This window comes from Mytilus californianus, unplaced genomic scaffold, assembly GCF_021869535.1.
Source record: "Mytilus californianus isolate M0D057914Y unplaced genomic scaffold, xbMytCali1.0.p SCAF_9, whole genome shotgun sequence".
NCBI lineage: Eukaryota > Metazoa > Mollusca > Bivalvia > Mytilida > Mytilidae > Mytilus > Mytilus californianus.
Window position 1 is genome coordinate 25,465,291 of NW_026262745.1, and position 20,312 is coordinate 25,485,602.

At 32.4% G+C, this 20,312-nt stretch overlaps 1 protein-coding gene and 1 long non-coding RNA gene across 3 annotated transcripts in view; one reads left to right on the forward strand and one right to left on the reverse strand.

Annotated features, from left to right (window-relative positions):
- Positions 1 to 365: 365 nt before the first annotated feature.
- Positions 366 to 9,647, reverse strand: LOC127715299 (uncharacterized). 2 transcript variants are annotated; one of them, XR_007988271.1, is made up of 4 exons: positions 9,562 to 9,647; positions 5,211 to 5,319; positions 3,145 to 4,725; positions 366 to 1,307 (listed from the first exon to the last, which is right to left on the reverse strand). It is a non-coding gene; the product is annotated as an uncharacterized LOC127715299 (long non-coding RNA). The 2 variants fall into 2 exon arrangements; XR_007988270.1 differs by having other exon boundaries at positions 9,557 to 9,647.
- A 155-nt stretch (positions 9,648 to 9,802) lies between these two features.
- The window catches only part of LOC127715259 (WD repeat-containing protein 19-like), a 47,507-nt gene continuing 36,997 nt past the window's right edge, over positions 9,803 to 20,312 (forward strand). The window contains exons 1-4 of the mRNA XM_052221287.1: positions 9,803 to 9,885; positions 18,741 to 18,835; positions 19,346 to 19,411; positions 19,594 to 19,719. Of these exons, the coding sequence (XP_052077247.1) occupies positions 9,880 to 9,885; positions 18,741 to 18,835; positions 19,346 to 19,411; positions 19,594 to 19,719 (293 nt within the window). The 5' untranslated portion in view covers positions 9,803 to 9,879. The remainder of the gene's footprint in view (positions 9,886 to 18,740; positions 18,836 to 19,345; positions 19,412 to 19,593; positions 19,720 to 20,312) is intronic.

Consider the following 20,312-nt stretch of genomic DNA (forward strand, 5'->3'; position numbering starts at 1 on the left):
TGTGCAGAGTTAATACCAAATATAATTGTCCTTTTACTCATGATAACTGACAAAATCAGGTGACAAAAACACTTAGATCAATGACACCAGACACAAGCCAGACATCTAAATATAATTTATCAAACTCTTCTACCTTCTGAAATAAAAAAATTGAGATCAGTATCCCTATGTCTCGCATTCTGTGACATATGATTTATAATCTATTGATTGGAACAGTAATCAAGAAAATGTTCATGCTTAGTTTAACAGGAGTAATTATTTTTAAAATGGACATAGAGAAACTTAAAACAGAAGACAAATGTTTTTTTTTTTATGTTATAAATTGTAGTAGTTTGAATTGATTCAGAAAAATACAAAGACAGGTATTGCATTATATTCTTATTAAGTTTATTAATCAATGAATATTAAAAACATAAGTTTCATCCATACAGATACACTTCATTCAACATTCAGCACAATGTACAATCAAATAACAGTACAATTTCAAATTAAACATAAATTATGCACAGAAACCCCACTGTTTCTTTTAAAGTTTGACTTTCTATAAATTTATAGCTATGAACATTTTTATTTGCATACATAATTCTTAGAAGTATCAGTAGGTAGGATATACATTAATTTAAAATGTAATAAGTTTTTCAATTTATTGTCTTTTAAATAAAAAAAAAAGAAGTGTTCATTTGTATATGTTTGAAAATGTTACATGTCAACTTAAATAATGTTTTAAATTTACAAAACTTATTAATTACCACAGATCTAAACTGCAGAATTTCAGAAGTCATCAATTCTGAATAGTTTCACAATTAAGGTTGATATAAAAAAAAAATAAGCCATTACTATGTAATAGAGGAAAAGGAACAATTAATTTTAATACATAATACAGATCATCTCTAAATTCAATAAAATGCTTCGCTGAGCACAGCTTGATACGACCGCAGAGGTCAAACCCTGAACAGTTGGGGCAAATTTGGACACAATATTCAAGCTTGATACTGTCTGAATTTGGATTGTGATCAAATTTTTGACATAATATAGGTTTCTGACACAAAATAAATGTGGTCAAAGATCTTACAAATCTATTGCACAATACTGTGCAATTAAAATTTCTTCTTGAAACTTTTAAAAAATTCGAAATTTGAATAATTTTGAAAAAAAATATGAAACCCTTAAAAAAATTTGTAAACAAAAAATCCCCCCCCCCCTTTCAACTTATTGAAACCCCCTTGGAGCAATAACCCCAAAACTCAATCCCAGCCTTTCTTTTGTAGTATGGAACCTTGTAGTACAATTTCAGAGAGATCCATACACTTAAGGTGTAATACCACCATTGATTTTCCCCTATTAGTCTTTGTTAAATTTGCACTTTTCAAAAAATTGTGCAGAATTTATCTTTGTTTCAAATAAAGAAATACTTGGCATGAGTAAAGTTTTATCCTGTCCAGTACTATAGAAAAAATTTCACATAACATTTCATTGCATATAAGAAAATAACCATCACTGGAAGTTAACCAATCAAATTTTCCCCCTTTTTTAACCTGTGTACAAGCTTTAGTAACCATGTAACCTCAAGTTTCCAAAATATTCTATAGAAAACCCAAATAAAGAAATAATGGTGCTTTGAAATACCCAAGATATATGTTTATGACTCAGAAATGTTTTACTGCAATGAAATGTAGGATCAATTACCTACAACTGTCAAATTCAAGGGAATATTTTTTTTCGACCTATTTTCGTATGCAACCGGATGTGACGTACTATGATTTGGTGGTATTACACCTAAAGAAGACTTTTTTGTTGAATAAACTGAATGTGACTTTTTTCCTTTGTAATACTGGTTATTTCAAGCATTCCTGTCAAGTTTTGTCATAATCAGTTCAATAGTTTGAGAAAAATCTAGTATAATGTAAGACGACATCTACAGCGATTCGAGCAAAATTTCTTCGAAAAATTCAAACCAAGCCGCATCATGATAGAATATAGTGTGGACCAATAAATGATCAAATATTTATCTCATCTGCCTACAAACAGTTGAATATGATACAAAAGATGACTTTAGGATGATAAATACTACTAATGGACCTCTTATTCTTCCTTATAAAGTTTCTTTTGGTCCATTTATACCTCTCATTTCCTCAAAATTTCTACTTTTTAGGCCAATAAATAAAAATTTTGGGGTAACTTTCACTCATTTATGATAGGAATGTTATTATAAATGATTAATTGAAGTATTCAAGCTGCTTGAACTATCCGTATAAAAGTTTACTGTCTCCAAGGAGGTTTCAATAAGTCCTTGCGTAAAACTTAAATTTACGCCGCGTTCCAGAGAGGGACATAAAAAACTTCTCTTTTGGTGAATAATTTGTTGTTACTGCTTTAAAAATAATTTCATTTACTTAAAACTATATATTTATTAAAGTATTTCTTAGGAAAAATTTTGTAGTATAGCAGAATATAAGAAATAAGGAGAAAAAGCTCCCAAAGACTCTAAGTATGGCTTGTTCTGTCTACTAATATTCATGGTAAAGTCCTATTTCAAGGAAATTTTCTCATAAAATGTATTTTGGAGACTCAATCCACTCAGAATATTTCATTATTTGTAATATTTCACTTAAATAGCAAGAAATTTTAACACATGAGAGTACTCACAAGGTTAAAGGTGCATGTGCAGCTTCCCATATTAGGTGTAATACCACCATTGATTTTCCCCTATTAGTCTTTGTTAAATTTGCACTTTTCAAAAAATTGTGCAGAATTTATCTTTGTTTCAAATAAAGAAATACTTGGCATGAGTAAAGTTTTATCCTGTCCAGTACTATAGAAAAAATTTCACATAACATTTCATTGCATATAAGAAAATAACCATCACTGGAAGTTAACCAATCAAATTTTCCCCCTTTTTTAACCTGTGTACAAGCTTTAGTAACCATGTAACCTCAAGTTTCCAAAATATTCTATAGAAAACCCAAATAAAGAAATAATGGTCCTTTGAAATACCCAAGATATATGTTTATGACTCAGAAATGTTTTACTGCAATGAAATGTAGGATCAATTACCTACAACTGTCAAATTCAAGGGAATATTTTTTTTCGACCTATTTTCGTATGCAACCGGATGTGACGTACTATGATTTGGTGGTATTACACCTTAAACACAAGTTATTGTCTGGAAACTACAAAAATGCTTCTTTTTGGACCTTTTTTGGCCCCTAATTCCTACATGTTTAGGGCAATTAACCCCAAACTCAATCCCAGCCTTCCCTTTGTAGTATGGAACCTTGTAGTACAATTTCAGAGAGATCCATACACTTACACACAAGTTATTGTCTGGAAACTAGAAAAATGCCTGTTTTTTTGCCCCTTTTTGGCCCTTTATTCCTGAACAGTTGGCCCCATAACCCCTATATTGTATCCCAACCTTCTACTTGTGGTTTTAAGCATTGTGGTACAATTTCAGAGCAATCAAAATACTTATACACAAGTTATTATCCTGAAACTAGAAAAATGCTTGTTTTGGGCCCCTTATTCCAAATGGTTGGGACCATCATGCCCAAAATCAATCCCAACCTTCCTTTTGTGGTATTGAACCTTCTTAAAAAATTTCATAGAGATCCATTCACTTAACTAAAGTTATTGTCCGGAAACCAATGTGTCTTCGGACGACGAAGCAGACGAGGACATCATACCATTATACGATCCCAAAAATTTTTTGCGGTCGTATAAAAATACTACAACTATGGGACTGTTTGACAACCTTGAATACAAATAAAGATATTGTAATTAGTATAAAATCCCACCTTGTTTACATATATAACAAACATATTCTGATAAAAAAAAAAATTAAAGGGACATAACTCCTGAAAGCAACATATATTTAATATAAAAGTAATACTTTAAAGCAAGGGACAATTTTGCATCAGCAGATATAAGTTATCATCAATTGATATGAACGTTAATCTCTATTAAGTGGCAAATCTATCAGTCAGTGATAATACTAAAATGAGCCACTTTAATTTACTATTTCAGATAAATAATTTAGAAGTAGAGTTATCTCCCTTAGTCATGCGATTTTGAAATAAGAACTAATTAAGTAAAAGAGTCCTATTGTTTGGTTTTACAAAAAGTATCTTGAATTTCTATAAACTACATTTCTCTAATACAGTGTTAAATTGTCTGTCTTCAAAAATTATCTTTACAATTCATAAAAAAAAGAGAGGAAGACTTTTACAGTTAATTAAAACATCTGTGCACAGTAGGTTTCTTTTATTTTGTTCTTGAGATAAAAGGTTGAACTCCAATCATAAAACAGTAAACAAAGAAAAAAAATTTGACACACGTTTTGACCTTTTAAAAATTTTGAATTCTAGGAGTTGGAAAATAAAGAGGCTTGCATAAGTAGTTTTTTGGAGATTAATAAGGGGAGATAATTAAAGCCTTGAAAACTTTAAATCTGACAAATTTACATTTACAATACATCGTCAAGTATATAAAAAAAGTATTTGAAAACTTTAAACTCCTACTGAAATGTAAGACTGACATTTTAAGAAACAATCTTGAACAGTATTTCTTAAGTGTATTTTTTATTATGTGTATTATTAGATTGAAAAAATAACATTTTCACATCTATTGTTGTAATTGTAAAATCTTTTCTTTTAATTTCCTTCAGATGGAGTTGCCTTCCCTTTCTTGACAGTTGGTCAGCTTGATATCTCTTGAATCTTTAATTCACTGAAATAATAAAGCGTACATGTATTAAATTAATAATATGAAATTCAATTACGTGTGTGCTTGTGACATTTGTTAAGTGCTACAGAATCAATCAAGATAGAATGAAATAAATTGTCTGAATCAGCTAAAATCAGCCCCTTAACAAATTGTTCATGTATTTATTAAAAAAAAGATGTGGTATGATTGCCTATGAGACAACTCTTTACAAGAGACCAAATGATACAGAAATTAACAACTACAGGTCATTTGCCACTTTTGTAATATTATAGAATAATTGTCTACTTGAAACTTATATTTGCCCAATTGGATATAAACTTATTGTTTACTTTAATATGTGATAATTTATTTAGATTATGTTTAATGTAATTTATCAAACTATGTGTAAATGAATGAACAAATTATTAATTGATAAAAGGTGTGTATACATTGATTTAATTTACATTTGTATATACTATAAAATACTTAAGACGTGCATATTATCATACCATAAAAAGCTGACTGTAGGCAAAAGCTGTGAAAGGACCACAAATACTTTCATTCTTTAGCTGTGATACATCTGATATCTGAACACTTTTGATGTCAATTTGGATAAGTCTGTGGAAAGAAAAACAAGATTTAGATATATAGACACACAAACTCATAAAATTGATGTACAATTAAGAATCAATAATTTAGCATATGATTTTAAATGTCACATCATAATGAACATGTCATGTTATTTATGTTTTTTTTTGTTTGTTTTGGTTCTATGTATCGATCTGATAAATATTCTTTATGTGACTGTCCCAAGTCAGGAGCCTGTTATTAAGTGGTTGCTGTTTGTTGCTGAATATCATATTTGTTTTTTCTTCTTTTTTACAAAGTTATTTCATGTTTTTGTGGTGCTTATTTCATACTACTTCATGTGCTCCTTTAGAGGGTTCTCGCCTTGAAGACAGGTAGAGCAATGGAGAATTATCATAAGAATTTTAATTTTCTGGCTTTAAAATCTCCTCATAACATTTGTTTGCATTTACACAGCTTTAAGGATAAGGACCTGTCAGTAACATTTTGTGCATACATGTAGACCAAAGGGTCTTGTGGTGCTTAATTTGTGTTTGGTAGTGCTTAATTAATTTAAGATGTCCACCATTAAAGGACTATTGACTTGTTAAACAAATCATTGGGAATTGTTGACCAATGGGTCTTAGGAATCTACTTAGATCCTTAAAGAGAACATAAGACCTCTATAATCATCAATGAGGTTGTATTACCACCTGTGTTACTAAGTTCATTTTTGGTGGTGCTTTTATATAATTAATGAAGAATACCATAAGAGGTATCCAGACTTGTCAACATGACAATGGTTGCTTGTGGACCAATAGGCTTTACAAATTAACTTAAACCTTAAAACAGTGTTTTAGACCCTTATAACTGTCTGCTGGACCAAGGGGTGGAAGCTACTTCCTGTGGTGCTAAGATCGTTTTTGGTGGTGCTTATATTTTTCTTTGATGAAAGATATCATAAAAGACTCCTGGACTTGTAGATTGGACCACAGACAATGGGCCCTATAAATCAACATAGACCTCCCAAAGTTTTTTTAGACCCCTATACCTGTTTATTGGATCAAGGGGGTGGAAGCTACCTTCCATGCAGCTAATTAAGTTTTTGATGGTGCTTATATTTTTTAAATAAAATATACCATATTAAAGTGGCTCTGGACTAAATATTGGACCACAGGTGCTTGTGAACCAATGAGCCTTTTAAATCAACTTAGACCCCAAATAGTGTTTTATACTCATGAACCTGTCTGTTTGGACTAGGGGTTGGAAGCTACATGTATCTTCTGTGGTGCTAAGTTCATTTTTGGTGGTGTTAGTTATTTTTTTACTAGAATATACCATAAAAGTCCTCTGAACTTAAGATTGGACCAAAGGTACATTTGGAACAATGGGCCTTACAAACCAACATAGACCCCAAAAGAGTTTTTTAGACCTCTATACCTGTCTGTTAGGCCAAGAGGGTGGAAGCTACCTTCCAAGGAGTTAAGTTGGTGGCCCTTATATTTTTTTAATGAAATATACCCTACATGGCATCTGGACTTAAGATTAGACCACATGTGCTTGTGGATTAATAGGCCTTACAAATCAAAAAAGACCTCAAAAGCGGGCTTTACACCCCTATACCTGTCTGTTGGACCAAGGGGATGGAAGCAACCATCCGTGGTGCTAAGTTCATTTTTGGTGGTGCTTATATTTCTTTAATGAAATATACCACAACAGACCTCTGGACTAGCAGATTGCACCACATGTGCTTTTTAAATCATCTTAGACCCCAAAAGAGTGTGTTATACCTCTAAACCTGTCTAATGGACCAACGAGAGGAAAGCTACCTCCCATGGTGCTTAGTTTGTGTTTGGTGATGCTTATATTTCTTTAATGAAATATATCACAACAGACCTCTGGACTAGAAGATTGCACCACATGTGCTTTTCAAATCATCTTAGACCCATAAAGAGTGTGTTAGACCCCTAAACCTGTCTGATGGACCAACGAGAGGAAAGCTACCTCCCATGGTGCTTAGTTTGTGTTTGGTGGTGCTTATATTTTTCTTTAATGAAATATACCCTTATAGACCCCAGGACCTGTTAATTGGACCACAGGTGCCTGTGGACCAATGAGCCTTAAAAAATAACTAAGAACCCCAAAGAGTGTTTTAGACCCCTATACCCATCTGTTGGACCAAAAGGGAGGGAAGCTACCTCCTGTGGTGCTTAGTTTGTTTTTGGTGGTGCTTATATTTTTCTTTGGTGAAATATACCCTGAGACCCCTGGACTTGTGTAGATTGGACCACAGTTGCCTTTAGACCGACAGGCCTCACAAACCAACTCAGAATCCCAAAGAGTATTTTTGACCCATTACCCATACTTTGGACCATTGGGAGGGAAGTTACCTCCCTTGATGCAAAGTTTGTTTTTTGGTGGTGCTTATATTTTTATCAAATAAAATATAATATAAAAGACCCCTTGACTTGTAGAGTAGACCAAAGTTGCCTGTGGACCAATGAGCCTAACAAACCAACTTAGAACACCAAAGAGCGTTTGAGACCCTTAAACCTGTCTGTTGGACCAGTGGGAAGGAAGCTATCTCCTGTAGTGATGTTCGTTTTTTGGTGGTGCTTGCATATTCCTTGAATGAAATATAACATAAAAGACATCTTGACTTGAAGATTGGACCAAAGGTACCTTTAGATCAACGAGCTTCACAAACCAACTTAGAACCCTAAAGAGTATTTTAGACCCCTATACCAATCTGTTGGACCAAAGGGAGGGAAGCTACCTCTTGTGGTGCAAAGTTTGTTTTTGGTGGTGCTTATATTTTTATCAAATAAAATATAATATAAAAGACCCCTTGACTTGTAGAGTGGACCAAAATTGCCTGTGGACCAATGAGCCTAACAAACCAACTTAGAACACCAAAGAGTGTTCGAGACCCTTAAACCTGTCTGTTGGACCAGTGGGAAGGAAGCTATCTCCTGTAGTGATAAGTTCGTTTTTTGGTGGTGCTTGTATATTTTTAAAAAAAAATATAACATAAAAGACCCCTTGACTTGAAGATTGGACCAAAGGTACCTGTAGATCAACGAGCTTCACAAACCAACTTAGAACCCCAAAGAGTATTTTAGACCCCTATACCAATCTGTTGGACCAAAGAGAGGGAAGCTACCTCTTGTGGTGCTTATATTTTTATCAAATAAAATATAATATAAAAGACCCCTTGACTTGTAGAGTGGACCAAAGTTGCCTGTGGACCAATGAGCCTAACAAACCAACTTAGAACACCAAAGAGCGTTTGAGACCCTTAAACCTGTCTGTTGGACCAGTGGGAAGGAAGCTATCTCCCGTAGTGATAAGTTCGTTTTTTGGTGGTGCTTGCATATTCCTTGAATGAAATATAACATAAAAGACATCTTGACTTGAAGATTGGACCAAAGGTACCTGTAGATCAACGAGCTTCACAAACCAATTTAGAACCCTAAAGAGTATTTTAGACCCCTATACCAATCTGTTGGACCAAAGGGAGGGAAGCTACCTCATGTGGTGCAAAATTTGTTTTTGGTGGTGCTTATATTTTTATCAAATAAAATATAATATAAAAGACCCCTTGACTTGTAGAGTGGACCAAAGTTGCCTGTGGACCAATGAGCCTAACAAACCAACTTAGAACCCCAAAGAGTGTTTTAGACCCCTATACCCATCGGTTGGACTAATGGGAGGGAAGCTACATCGCATGGTGCTTAGTTCATTTTTGGTGGTGCTTGTTACTTTTTTTTAATGAAATATACATGTACCATAACCTCTATACTTAGGATTGGATCAAAAGTGTTTGTGGGTTAATGGGCCCTACAAATTAACATAGACCCCAAAAGAGGTTTGTAGACCCGTCTTCCTGCTTATTGGACATTATTTGGACAGCGGGGTGGAAGCTATCATCTGTGTTGGTAAGTTTTTTCTGGTGGTGCTGATATATAATTTTTTAATAAACAGATGAAATATACCATAAGTGGCCTCTGGAATGGACAACACAAGCTTGTGGACCAATGGCAATGCGTCTTAAAACTCAATTTGACCTCAAAAGCAGCTGCTCACATGTGATATAGACCCCATATACCCGTCTGATAGACATAAAGACAGAAGCTTCCTCCCCTGGTGTTTAATTCATTTTTGGTGGTGCTTTATATCTAATAAAATTTTCAATGAAAAAACATTCCGGTAGACTTTTAAATTGGACTAGATGTCCCGTTAGGGACTTTGTAATACATATTTGAACCTAAACAGTTAATTAGACAACCATACATGCCTATAAAATGTGGAGCTCAGTGTGGGCTAAACAAACCGGATGTTTTGATTTGATTGAGCATTCGCAGAAATAACTACGAGCTTTCGATCCATAATAATGAAAAAGCTAGAAATAAATCGAAAAAAAAAATGATTGGTCCCTTGTCTCAACCACTAGACAGGTTACCAGGAAAACAATAATCCAATCAAACGGTGGTGCTTATAGTGGTTTTCATCACGTTTTGATATATATATTATTACTCGCATTCCACAGCGATCTGTTTCCAGTGGTGAATATGTACACAAATTTTTGAAAAAAGTTTGCAAGCTATCACAATGAAGGTAACAACATAGACATAGACAGTTCGATGAAACTTCAATAGTTAAGCATTGAATCTTTAGCTGAAAATAAAATATTTTTGCCCAAAAAGTCGACACTCAAAGAGGTCCAAATTGCACTAAATTCTGCCAATCCAAAATTATTTATAAACCTTTTTGAGATTTTTGTGTCTTGAACGATATTTTGATTTGGCCTCTTTCACAATCCTTATCGAGCCCATTTACTATTCTATGTCTAAAATGATGTATACATATTTGTCTTTATATTATTTTCTTGTTTGTAATTGATATGCCCTTATACTTAATTGTTGATCCATTTTGTAAAAAATAATTTTCCTGGCCCATACACGGCCACATTGTTTTGTCTCTGACCTGGGACCTTCCTCTAATTTGAATACGAAAGACTAAATGAAAGAAGTGTTAAAGGACAAATCCTATTATCTGGAGAGTGCTTGTCAATGGCACAGGAAAACCAGCTAATTGAAAAAGTGACTGAAAAGTTCTGTGTGTTACAACACAGATCATTTGACAAAATCTTGAACAGTTAACAAATTACTTAATAAGTGTACATTTTATAAATTTTTTTGTGACGAAATGGATCTACATTGTATAACTAACTACCTTTAGAGGTAAATTATTTTCAAAATTTTGAAGGATTCTGAAAGGCTGATATGTCTTTTAATCAATTATTACCTGTTTCGTGTAATTGGTGCTGTAGGTGAAATAGGTGCTGGTTCAAGGTGAGGTAGTTGGCAAAAATTTTCCCGAATTGAAACTTATATGAAAGTGAATATTTTCATCGTACTTTTCTAAACAAACTACTGAACTTGATGACTTCATATTTGGCTAGTAGCTTGACAGTGATAAGGTGTAACATGTAACCCTTTTTTTGGATCTGCTGAAAAAGCCTGCATTTTTGTTGTTGATAAAAATTCAACTATTTTATACTCATGATACTTAAAAACTTCTAAATGGAATAAAACATTTTATAATAAAGAATAAATATGATTTGTATATTTAACAAGATTATTATTATTATTATTTTATTTATTCAAGATAAAAAGGCATGAATTTGACAGATACAAAATATTACAAAGACATAAATACAGCACTAGACATAGTTTATAGACACTAAAATGATATACATGTTTACTAAAAATTTTAAAATAAAAAATAAAATTATGAAAATTTTCATGATATTTTGATAATATGATTAGACTAGATTAAAAATGAGTGAAATTTAACTTGACTAGATTTTACACTGTAGCCTAATATCTTAGGATGACCCACAAAAGTTAGTAAAACTTATTTCCAGTGGGGTCCTTTTATAACGAGACTTCCAGTTTACACCAAGGGTTGACACATAGAAAATACAAGCACAAATCATTTAGAATTTATCACAGATAAATGGTCAAAACCCCAGTATAATTAATAAAAAACAAATTCACTATTAAAGATGGATTTAAATTTATCCATCAAAAATTTGTTCACCTGCACTTTAAAATTATATTTTTTAGAGCAACTTTTAATCATGTCTGGTAACGAATTCCAGTCTTTTATTCCATTATAAAAGAAAGTGGTTGATTCACACCCTTTAATTCCTGGTATATAAAAGTTTTTACTACTAGATCTTGTATTGAAAGATGTTTCATTTTTAACAAAATTAGTATGTAAATAATTTGGGCATATATTGTTAAAAATGTTAAAAACATGATTGAGTCTTAGTTGTTTGACTCTATTACTAATATTTAAAAAGCCCAATTTCTTGAATACATGTCACACTCTTTCTGGGATGTAATTGCAGAATAAATCTCACAATCTTATTTTGTGCCACTTGAAGTTTATTCTTCATTTGTTTTGATATACCTTCATACCAGCATGCACATGCATAGTCAAAATGACATTGAATCAGGGAAGAGCACAATGTTTTCCTAGATTGAAAATTTAGACACTCTTTGTTTCTATATAAAAATTTAAGCCTTTGATTGACTTTTTTCACTATAGAGTTGACAATAAAATCACCAGTTAGAAACTGATCAATTATTATTCCAAAATATTTTACAAAAGTTTTGGATTCAATATTAATACCATTACAGGAGTTAGCAAAATCACCCGGTATTAAAGACCGAAGTTTTCGACCAGGACCAAAAATTATACTCTCCGTCTTTCCCAAATGTAAGGACAATTTATTGTCAGTTAACCAATCATGGCATGATTCCAGCATTCTGGATAATTTGTGTGAGATGACCCCAGGGTCTATATGGGAAAATAAAATTGCAGTATCATCTGCATATATCAAAACTTTACAATCTGAGTCGATGCTAGTTTGAACATCATTGACATAGATCAAAAACAATAGTGGACCCAGTAAGCTACCTTGAGGGACACCACATGTAATATTACACACTTCTGAAATCACCCCATTTACACTTACAACCTGTTTTCTGTTTGTTAAATATGACTCAAACCAAGGTATAGATCTAACCCCAATTACTTCTAATTTGTCACATAATATCTTGTGATCTACTGTGTCAAATTCCTTCTGTAGGTCTAATAGGACCATGCCTGTAAAAAGACCTTTGGCTGTTTGAGCTTTAATGTGATCTATCAAGTGAATGAGACAAGAATCAGTTGAATATGAACTTCTAAATCCTGATTGAAACTCAAATAATAAATTATTTGAAATCAAAAATTTTTCAAGTTGCTTATAGGCAGCTTTTTCTAGAATTTTAGAAACAATACTTAAAATACTGATAGGCCTGTAATTTTCAGGCTTAAGTCTGTCATTTTTCTTAAATAGGGGCTTGACCTTAGCCATTTTCAGATCGTCAGGTACCGTACCCTCAGATATAGATAAATTTATCAAGAAAGTAATGGGTATTTTCAGAATTGGGGCTGCATCCTTAAGAAACCTTGCTGGAATACCATCTAGGCCCATGCTCTTACTTATATTTAAACTGCATAGTTCTTTATACACAAACTCCTCTGCTACATGCTTTAGGTTAAAAAAAATATCTGATTTCCTTCTCTGAACATAAAAGGATCTAACAATATTTGTAGTGGCACTATCAAGTGAATGAGACAAGAATTTTAAGACTTCTAAAAATCCTGAAGATTTCAAAAAGTTTAGTAAACTTAGAAATCATGTTCAACGATCATGCAAAACTGCAAAATCTGACTACTACAGCAGTGAAATTGAAGAAAATAGAAATAACCCAAAACAACTTTGGAAAAGTTTTAAAAATTTAGGATATCAAAAAGATCCTAAATCAAATCCTAATATAGTATTAAATATTGATGGGCAAAACTGTCACGATAACAAAAAAATATCAAATGGTCCGAGTACACAGTTATTTCGTAGTGCATTTCTTTTAGACAATAAATGAAAATAAAAAAAATCCCACCTGCGCTTTCTCAATAATATTTTTACAGTGTGTTGTACTACTTTTGGGACAAATTATATCAAAATTATAGAAAACTTCATCGGCTCTAACTCAAAATATGGACAATTCTATGTTAAGGGGGTCTTGAAATCTTTTGACAGCTTCCGAAGTGCTAATTTTTAACCTTTTTCAGCTGGACCAAATCACTACTTTACTTTACAATTCATGACCCAAATTTTTTTACAGTGTAATTTCATCCCCCTACTTGCTATTTGAGGCATAAAACATGAAGAAATACATTTGGAAGGGGTACTAAAAAAATTGGCAAGCAACACACTGTCCACACTAGGGACTTTATTCGTGGACAACGAAAATCAAAGGACGATAACTGTGTACTCGGACCTAATAGGATAGAAAAATCTTACCAATCTTAATAAAACTTGGTATGACCAAAGCTTAATAAATTATGAGACTGCTGACAAAGTTTCATGGCAATAGGATATATATTATAGACAATATGATAAATTCTATATTCAACTTCGCGTGTTCAATTTTGACGTTAAAATTGAAAAATTTCAACTATCAACATTTGGGGCTTTAAAAATTAAAATATTGCAAAAAATTACATTTTAAATGCCTTAATATATGACATATTATGTAATTAAAGCAATAGAATACTCATTTGATTTATCAGACTTATCACAATTATTTAAAAGTCAAATTTATATGAGCATGTGCCAAAAAATGGAGGTTTTCCAATGAAGGGGGGCCTTACATGAAGATATATTATTTTCCAGCAATTTTAAATTTGTGGAGTTTTTTGGTTATAAATAATCCTTGCATATGTATTAAATGTACTTTAAATGGAAAGAAAAATTACAAATAGCATACCATATTAGTATAAAAGGGTCTTAAGCCAAGTAAGACTGAAAATGATTTAGGGTCAATTTAGGCCGTAGCACATATTTACATTTAAAAATGCATACTGAAGCTATAGGAAATAAAAATTTGTGTCTTTTTTATAATTTCTATACTCAGGTTACATGATACAATAAATCTGAGCATAAAAGGACTCTTGCATTCAACTTTTTTTGCAGACAGTATAGTCTGATACAAAGATTTTTCACTTTTTAGTGAAAAACTTTCATGCAATTTTAGCCTCAACAGGCTTATATTTGAACCACTTGCTATTTAACATAGGAAAAGAAAGATACTATGTGAAATGAAACAGGTACAAAAGACATTGTGAAGTGCTTTTAATACAAATTTAGTGAAAACTTTATTATGGACTTCAACTTTTATGTACCAAGGTCCTCACATTTAACATGATCCAAACAGGTCTTTAGACAAGGGTCATTTATACAACACATTTTGCACATATTGTCTGAGATAATCTTATTTTCTGTAGATTCAGAGTTCACAAATGAGTAATACAACTGGGTTAAAGCATAGAAACACAAATATTGACACAGAAAAACCTGTCACATAGAAAGTCAGAATGCCACTTATGCATCAAAATTGAAAAAGCTTTGAAATGCTTATTTTGACCATATAATGCCAAAATGGGTATTTTTTGCAGAATTTCTATCAAATAAAAGTTTAAATCCTTTAGTTTCATGCTATTTGACAAATTGACACCATTAAATCATTCAGGGAAGTTGCCAAAGTACAGATTCTATATTTACTGATTTCGCCTCTTAGGTCCGAGTACACAGTTATTTCGTAGTGCATTTCTTTTAGACAATAAATGAAAATAAAAAAAATCCCACCTGCACTTTCTCAATAATATTTTTACAGTGTGTTGTACTACTTTTGGGACAAATTATATCAAAATTATAGAAAACTTCATCGGCTCTAACTCAAAATATGGACAATTCTATGTTAAGGGGGTCTTGAAATCTTTTGACAGCTTCCGAAGTGCTAATTTTAAACCTTTTTCAGCTGGACCAAATCACTACTTTACTTTACAATTCATGACCCAAATTTTTTTACAGTGTAATTTCATCCCCCTACTTGCTATTTGAGGCATAAAACATGAAGAAATACATTTGGAAGGGGTACTAAAAAAATTGGCAAGCAACACACTGTCCACACTAGGGACTTTATTCGTGGACAACGAAAATCAAAGGACGATAACTGTGTACTCGGACCAAATAATTTTAACATGTTTTTTACAACTATAGCTAGCTGCAAAACTGGTAGAAAAACTACCAACTGCAAAGGGTTTAAAAGCTCATTTAACCCTTTGCAGTTGGTAGTTTTTCTACCAGTTTTGCAGCTAGCTATAGTTGTAAAAAACATGTTAAAATTATTTGATATTTTTTTGTTATCGTGACAGTTTTGCCCATCAATATTTAATACTATATTAGGATTTGATTTAGGATCTTTTTGATATCCTAAATTTTTAAAACTTTTCCAAAGTTGTTTTGGGTTATTTCTATTTTCTTCAATTTCACTGCTGTAGTAGTCAGATTTTGCAGTTTTGCATGATCGTTGAACATGATTTCTAAGTTTACTAAACTTTTTGAAATCTTCAGGATTTTTAGAAGTCTTAAAATCAGATAAAAATTTGTCTCTCTGCTGAATATCTATTAAAATTTCAGCTGACATCCATGGTTCTGTTCTTTGTTTAATACAAACTTCTTTAAGAGGGGCAACACTGTCAAGAATATCCATAAAAATTTCTTTAAAAACTGACCAGGCCTCATTTATGTCTGAGGCACTGAAACACCTTTCCCATTTTGCTTTAGTAAGCTTAGCTATAAATTCATCTTTATTATAAGATTTCACAGATCTGACTTTAACATTACTGTGCTTATTATATACAGATTTTGCTAATTTTCTAGTACAATATACCATACAATGATCACTAAAACCAATATTTAGTACACCAGACTGAGAAATTTTCTCTGTATTATTACATAAAATATGATCTATTACAGATGCTGTAAATTCTGTTATTCTTGTTGGCTCTTTAATAATTTGACTTAAATTAAACAATTTTAAAAGCTCATTAAAAGATTTATACAGTGATCCACTCTGATCTTTAAAACATATGTTCAAATCACCAAGTAATATAATTTCATAATCCTCTCTTAGCTGAGACAAAAAATTTTCAAATTTCTCAACAAAATTACAATTTTGAGGGGGTCGATAACAAGTCCCGACAAAAATAGGTTTAGATTTTGGTAATAATAATTCAATACACAAAAATTCATCATTATTGTTTATTTCGTCCAAATTTATTGGTGTAAACACAAGATTTTCTTTAATGTACATACACACACCACCTCCACATCTGTTACGGTCTTTTCTGAGGATAGTGTATCCAGGGATGTTAGCCTCTGTATTGGTTATCGTTTCATCAAACCAGGTCTCGGTTACAGATATCACTGCTGCTTTTGTTTTAAACGCAATAGTTTGTAGCTCAGGAATTTTTGTAAGTAACGAGCGGGCATTCAGGTAAATAAAGTGCATTCCCTTCTGGAAACATTTAAAGACTTCATCAGAATGTAAATTGTCATTTTTTGGAGCTTGGGTAGAACTCACCGACTCTGGTTCACAATTGTTACCATGGTATTGATATTGGTCATCATCCTCGAAAAAAGAGTCTGAGAAATTTGGCAATTGACATTTCGAACAATACCATTCATCATCACTTTGAGATAGGATGTTGTATGATGTTACTGTGATATTCATGCATTTAATGTGGAACCATAGATCACATTGGTCACACATTATTGCTTTCTGGTTGGAACAAACAGACTTTGTACAGCTGCCGCATGGGTATTTCACTGGGCCAGGATTGGAAGCTATGTCACCACATACCAGAATGTTTATAAGAGAAAAAAGTGCTTTTCCATTTCGGGCATGGAGGCCGCCATTTTTAAATTTTCGTAGGTTGTTTTGCATCAGATAATTTTCAACTGATAAGTCATTAATTTTCAAATGTTCTATGTTCGTACTGGCATAATATCCTAGATCTTCAGCTTTAACAAGTACTTGCTCATAGTAGTGGTCTCTAGGTGGATAAAATCGAGTTAAAATACTTATAAAAAGGAGAGCAAAATTTAGCCACGCCATCTTGGCTGAACCGGAAGATGGGGTGAAGACTCATGTTTCTCATAAACAGGAAAAGGGGCAAAACAACTGACTAAGCAATATATTTTATTTTGAAATAAGGAAATGTGGTATGATAACCAATGAGACAACTATCCACCTAAATTCAATTTAAGTGGATGTAAGCAATTATAGACAACCAAACAGCTTTCAACAATGAGAGAAACTCATACCGTATAGTTGGCTATAAAAGGCCTCGAAATGAAAAATATGAAACAATTAAATTGAGAAAACTAACAGCCTATTTGATAACAAAACAATTTACGAAAAACAAATATGACAGACATGAACCAACGACAACCAGTGAACTTTAGGCTCTGGACTTGGAACAGGCACATAAAGAATGTGACAGGGTTAAACATGTTTGAAGGAGCCAACCCTCCCTTAACCTGGGACAGTGATGTAACGGCACAACACAAGAACAATCTGTGCAAAACAATTAACGAATAACAAATATGAGAAACAGCAAAAAACAACAACCACTCAATTATATGCTCCTGACTGGGACAGGCAAATATAGAATGTGGCAGTGTTAAACAAGTTTGAAGGCACCAAGCCTCCCTTAACCTGAGACAGTGGTGTAACAGTGCAACATAAGAACAAACTATAAAAATCAGTTGCTTACTGTTCGGTGTGAGCCAAGGCTCTGTGTTGAAGACCGTACTGTGACCTATAATGGTTTACTTTTATAAATTTTGACTTGGATGGAGAGTTGTCTCATTGGCACTCATACCACATCTTCTTATATCTATAACTCATCAGATTGATACAAAGCAGAAAAACATTTAACAAAAACACAGACCGTATGTACCTGGCTGCAGGGAATTTATACATCCCTCACAACAAAAATGACACAAAGTGCAGATCTGAGAGTAGTCACAGTTACTCTCAACTAGTTCAAAGCTAATAATAACCAATAAAAAAATCATTCATCTAAGAAAAAGGGGGATTTAACAATACATATGGCTCTAACATATGATTTGGTAATTTTATTGCAAATCTGATGTCTTCCTATTCAATCAACTCCAGGAATTTTATTTGTCCGGTAAATATGTACATTTTGATGACACATCGTATGGAAGGAATATCTAGAGGAATGGAATTGCCAGACTTTTTTCTGTTTGAATTAATTACAGTTTATGGCTATAACTTTATACAGAAATTGATCTGAGGAAGAAGTCTGATCAAAGTCACACTGTCAAAAGACGTGTGCAATGGAATTCGTGCAACTTATTAATAAAACTTATTATCAAATTAAAGATAAGTGCCTGATATCACAAAGGTTAAAGAGCCAGTTATCTTTCTTATAGGTCCAGTTGAAGTAGGGAAATTTAGTTTTTGTCATTTTCGTTTTAGCGTGTATTTACATTGACCAACAAAACACTTGGATCCCAGGGTAATCTGATATACAGTTGGCAGAAAACTTTAGGCAATTATTTAGCCACAGCAGGGTAAGTAATCCATTTTATGCAGATTTTTTTTTTCTTTAAAAAAACTGCAAGAGCTTAGCCAAGATCATATGAATTGCTTAAACTTTATATAAAAACTGGTACTTCTTTCAGATAGAATATTTTTGTATAGTTGGCTGCAACATAGTTTCAGTTATTCATAAAGTCCACTTAGTAATGTTATTATAATGTATTCATTCATGTATATCATGTCTCTCAGGTTTATTTTACTATCAAAGTTTATTGATTCAGAGATACACATGTACATGAGGCAACCCAGAAATAATGATTTAAGCACATTTTGTACTTGAGAAATTTTAGCAATATGAATTAAAGAAAAGGTTTCACTTCAGAAATTTAAGCAATAATATGAGAAAGCAACCCAGTGACACAAAAATCTAAATACAAAGGACTTCTAGAAGTCAACATACAGTCTATGCCTTCTTCTACATTTGTTGCATGTTTTTATTTTCTTTCAAATAATATTTCACTGAAAATATATTTTTTCTTTAGAAATGACAATGTTGTTCGTCTGTATGACAGACATGGTGAACTGAAAGAAGAAATCAACCTGCCTGGGTGAGTAAAAAAAAATAACTTTTTATAACAAATTTATCATTTATGACCTTTTTAAATGAGTAGATTGAAAAAATTAAAGAAAAATATTGAACATATTTTAGATTTTCCTGCAGAATGAATAACTTTAATGCTCATCTCTATATTATAAGGCATTGATAAATTTTTTTATTGTATTTTAACAGCCAGTGTACTGGAATGGCTTGGGATAAAGATGGTGACTCACTGGCTGTTATTAATGATAAAAATGGTGTTGTTACATTATGGGATGCCAACACTACCCGTGCCTCACAGATTGACAGTGGATTCAGGTATGGTCAGGTTTAGGAAGTTCAGATCTACAATTATAAAGTTTAAGATATATTCTGTGTGACCAACTTTTATCCCTGTGTCTTCTTAATTTTTTAGTAAACAACACTCATACAATCATCTTTGTATATAAGTGAATTGAATAAAATAATGTATAATTCTTTTTAATATAAAAATAAGGAGATGTGGTATGATTTCAAATGAGACAGCTATCCACCAAAGTCCAAACAATGTGCATGTAAGAAACTACAGGCCACTGTATAGCCTTTAACAATGAGAAAACCCAATACTGAATAGTAAGTGATAAAAGGCCTTATTTTATAGTACTACTATACTCTACCAACAAGGTGATTCAGTTCAATTTACCTTTCCTGGTAATGAGTTTAAACTGTTTTCCACTGAAATTAGGGATTGTATGTTTAAACACACTGATTTGCCACCCTGTACATTGCATATGTGGAATATATCAGATTGAATAACCCATAATCACCACCATTCACTCTGAAAATTCAACACTAAGAGGGACTATGTCACTCACCTTGTAATAATTATACAAAACTCCTGAAATTTCAGGTATTTTTTTTTTTAATTTCCA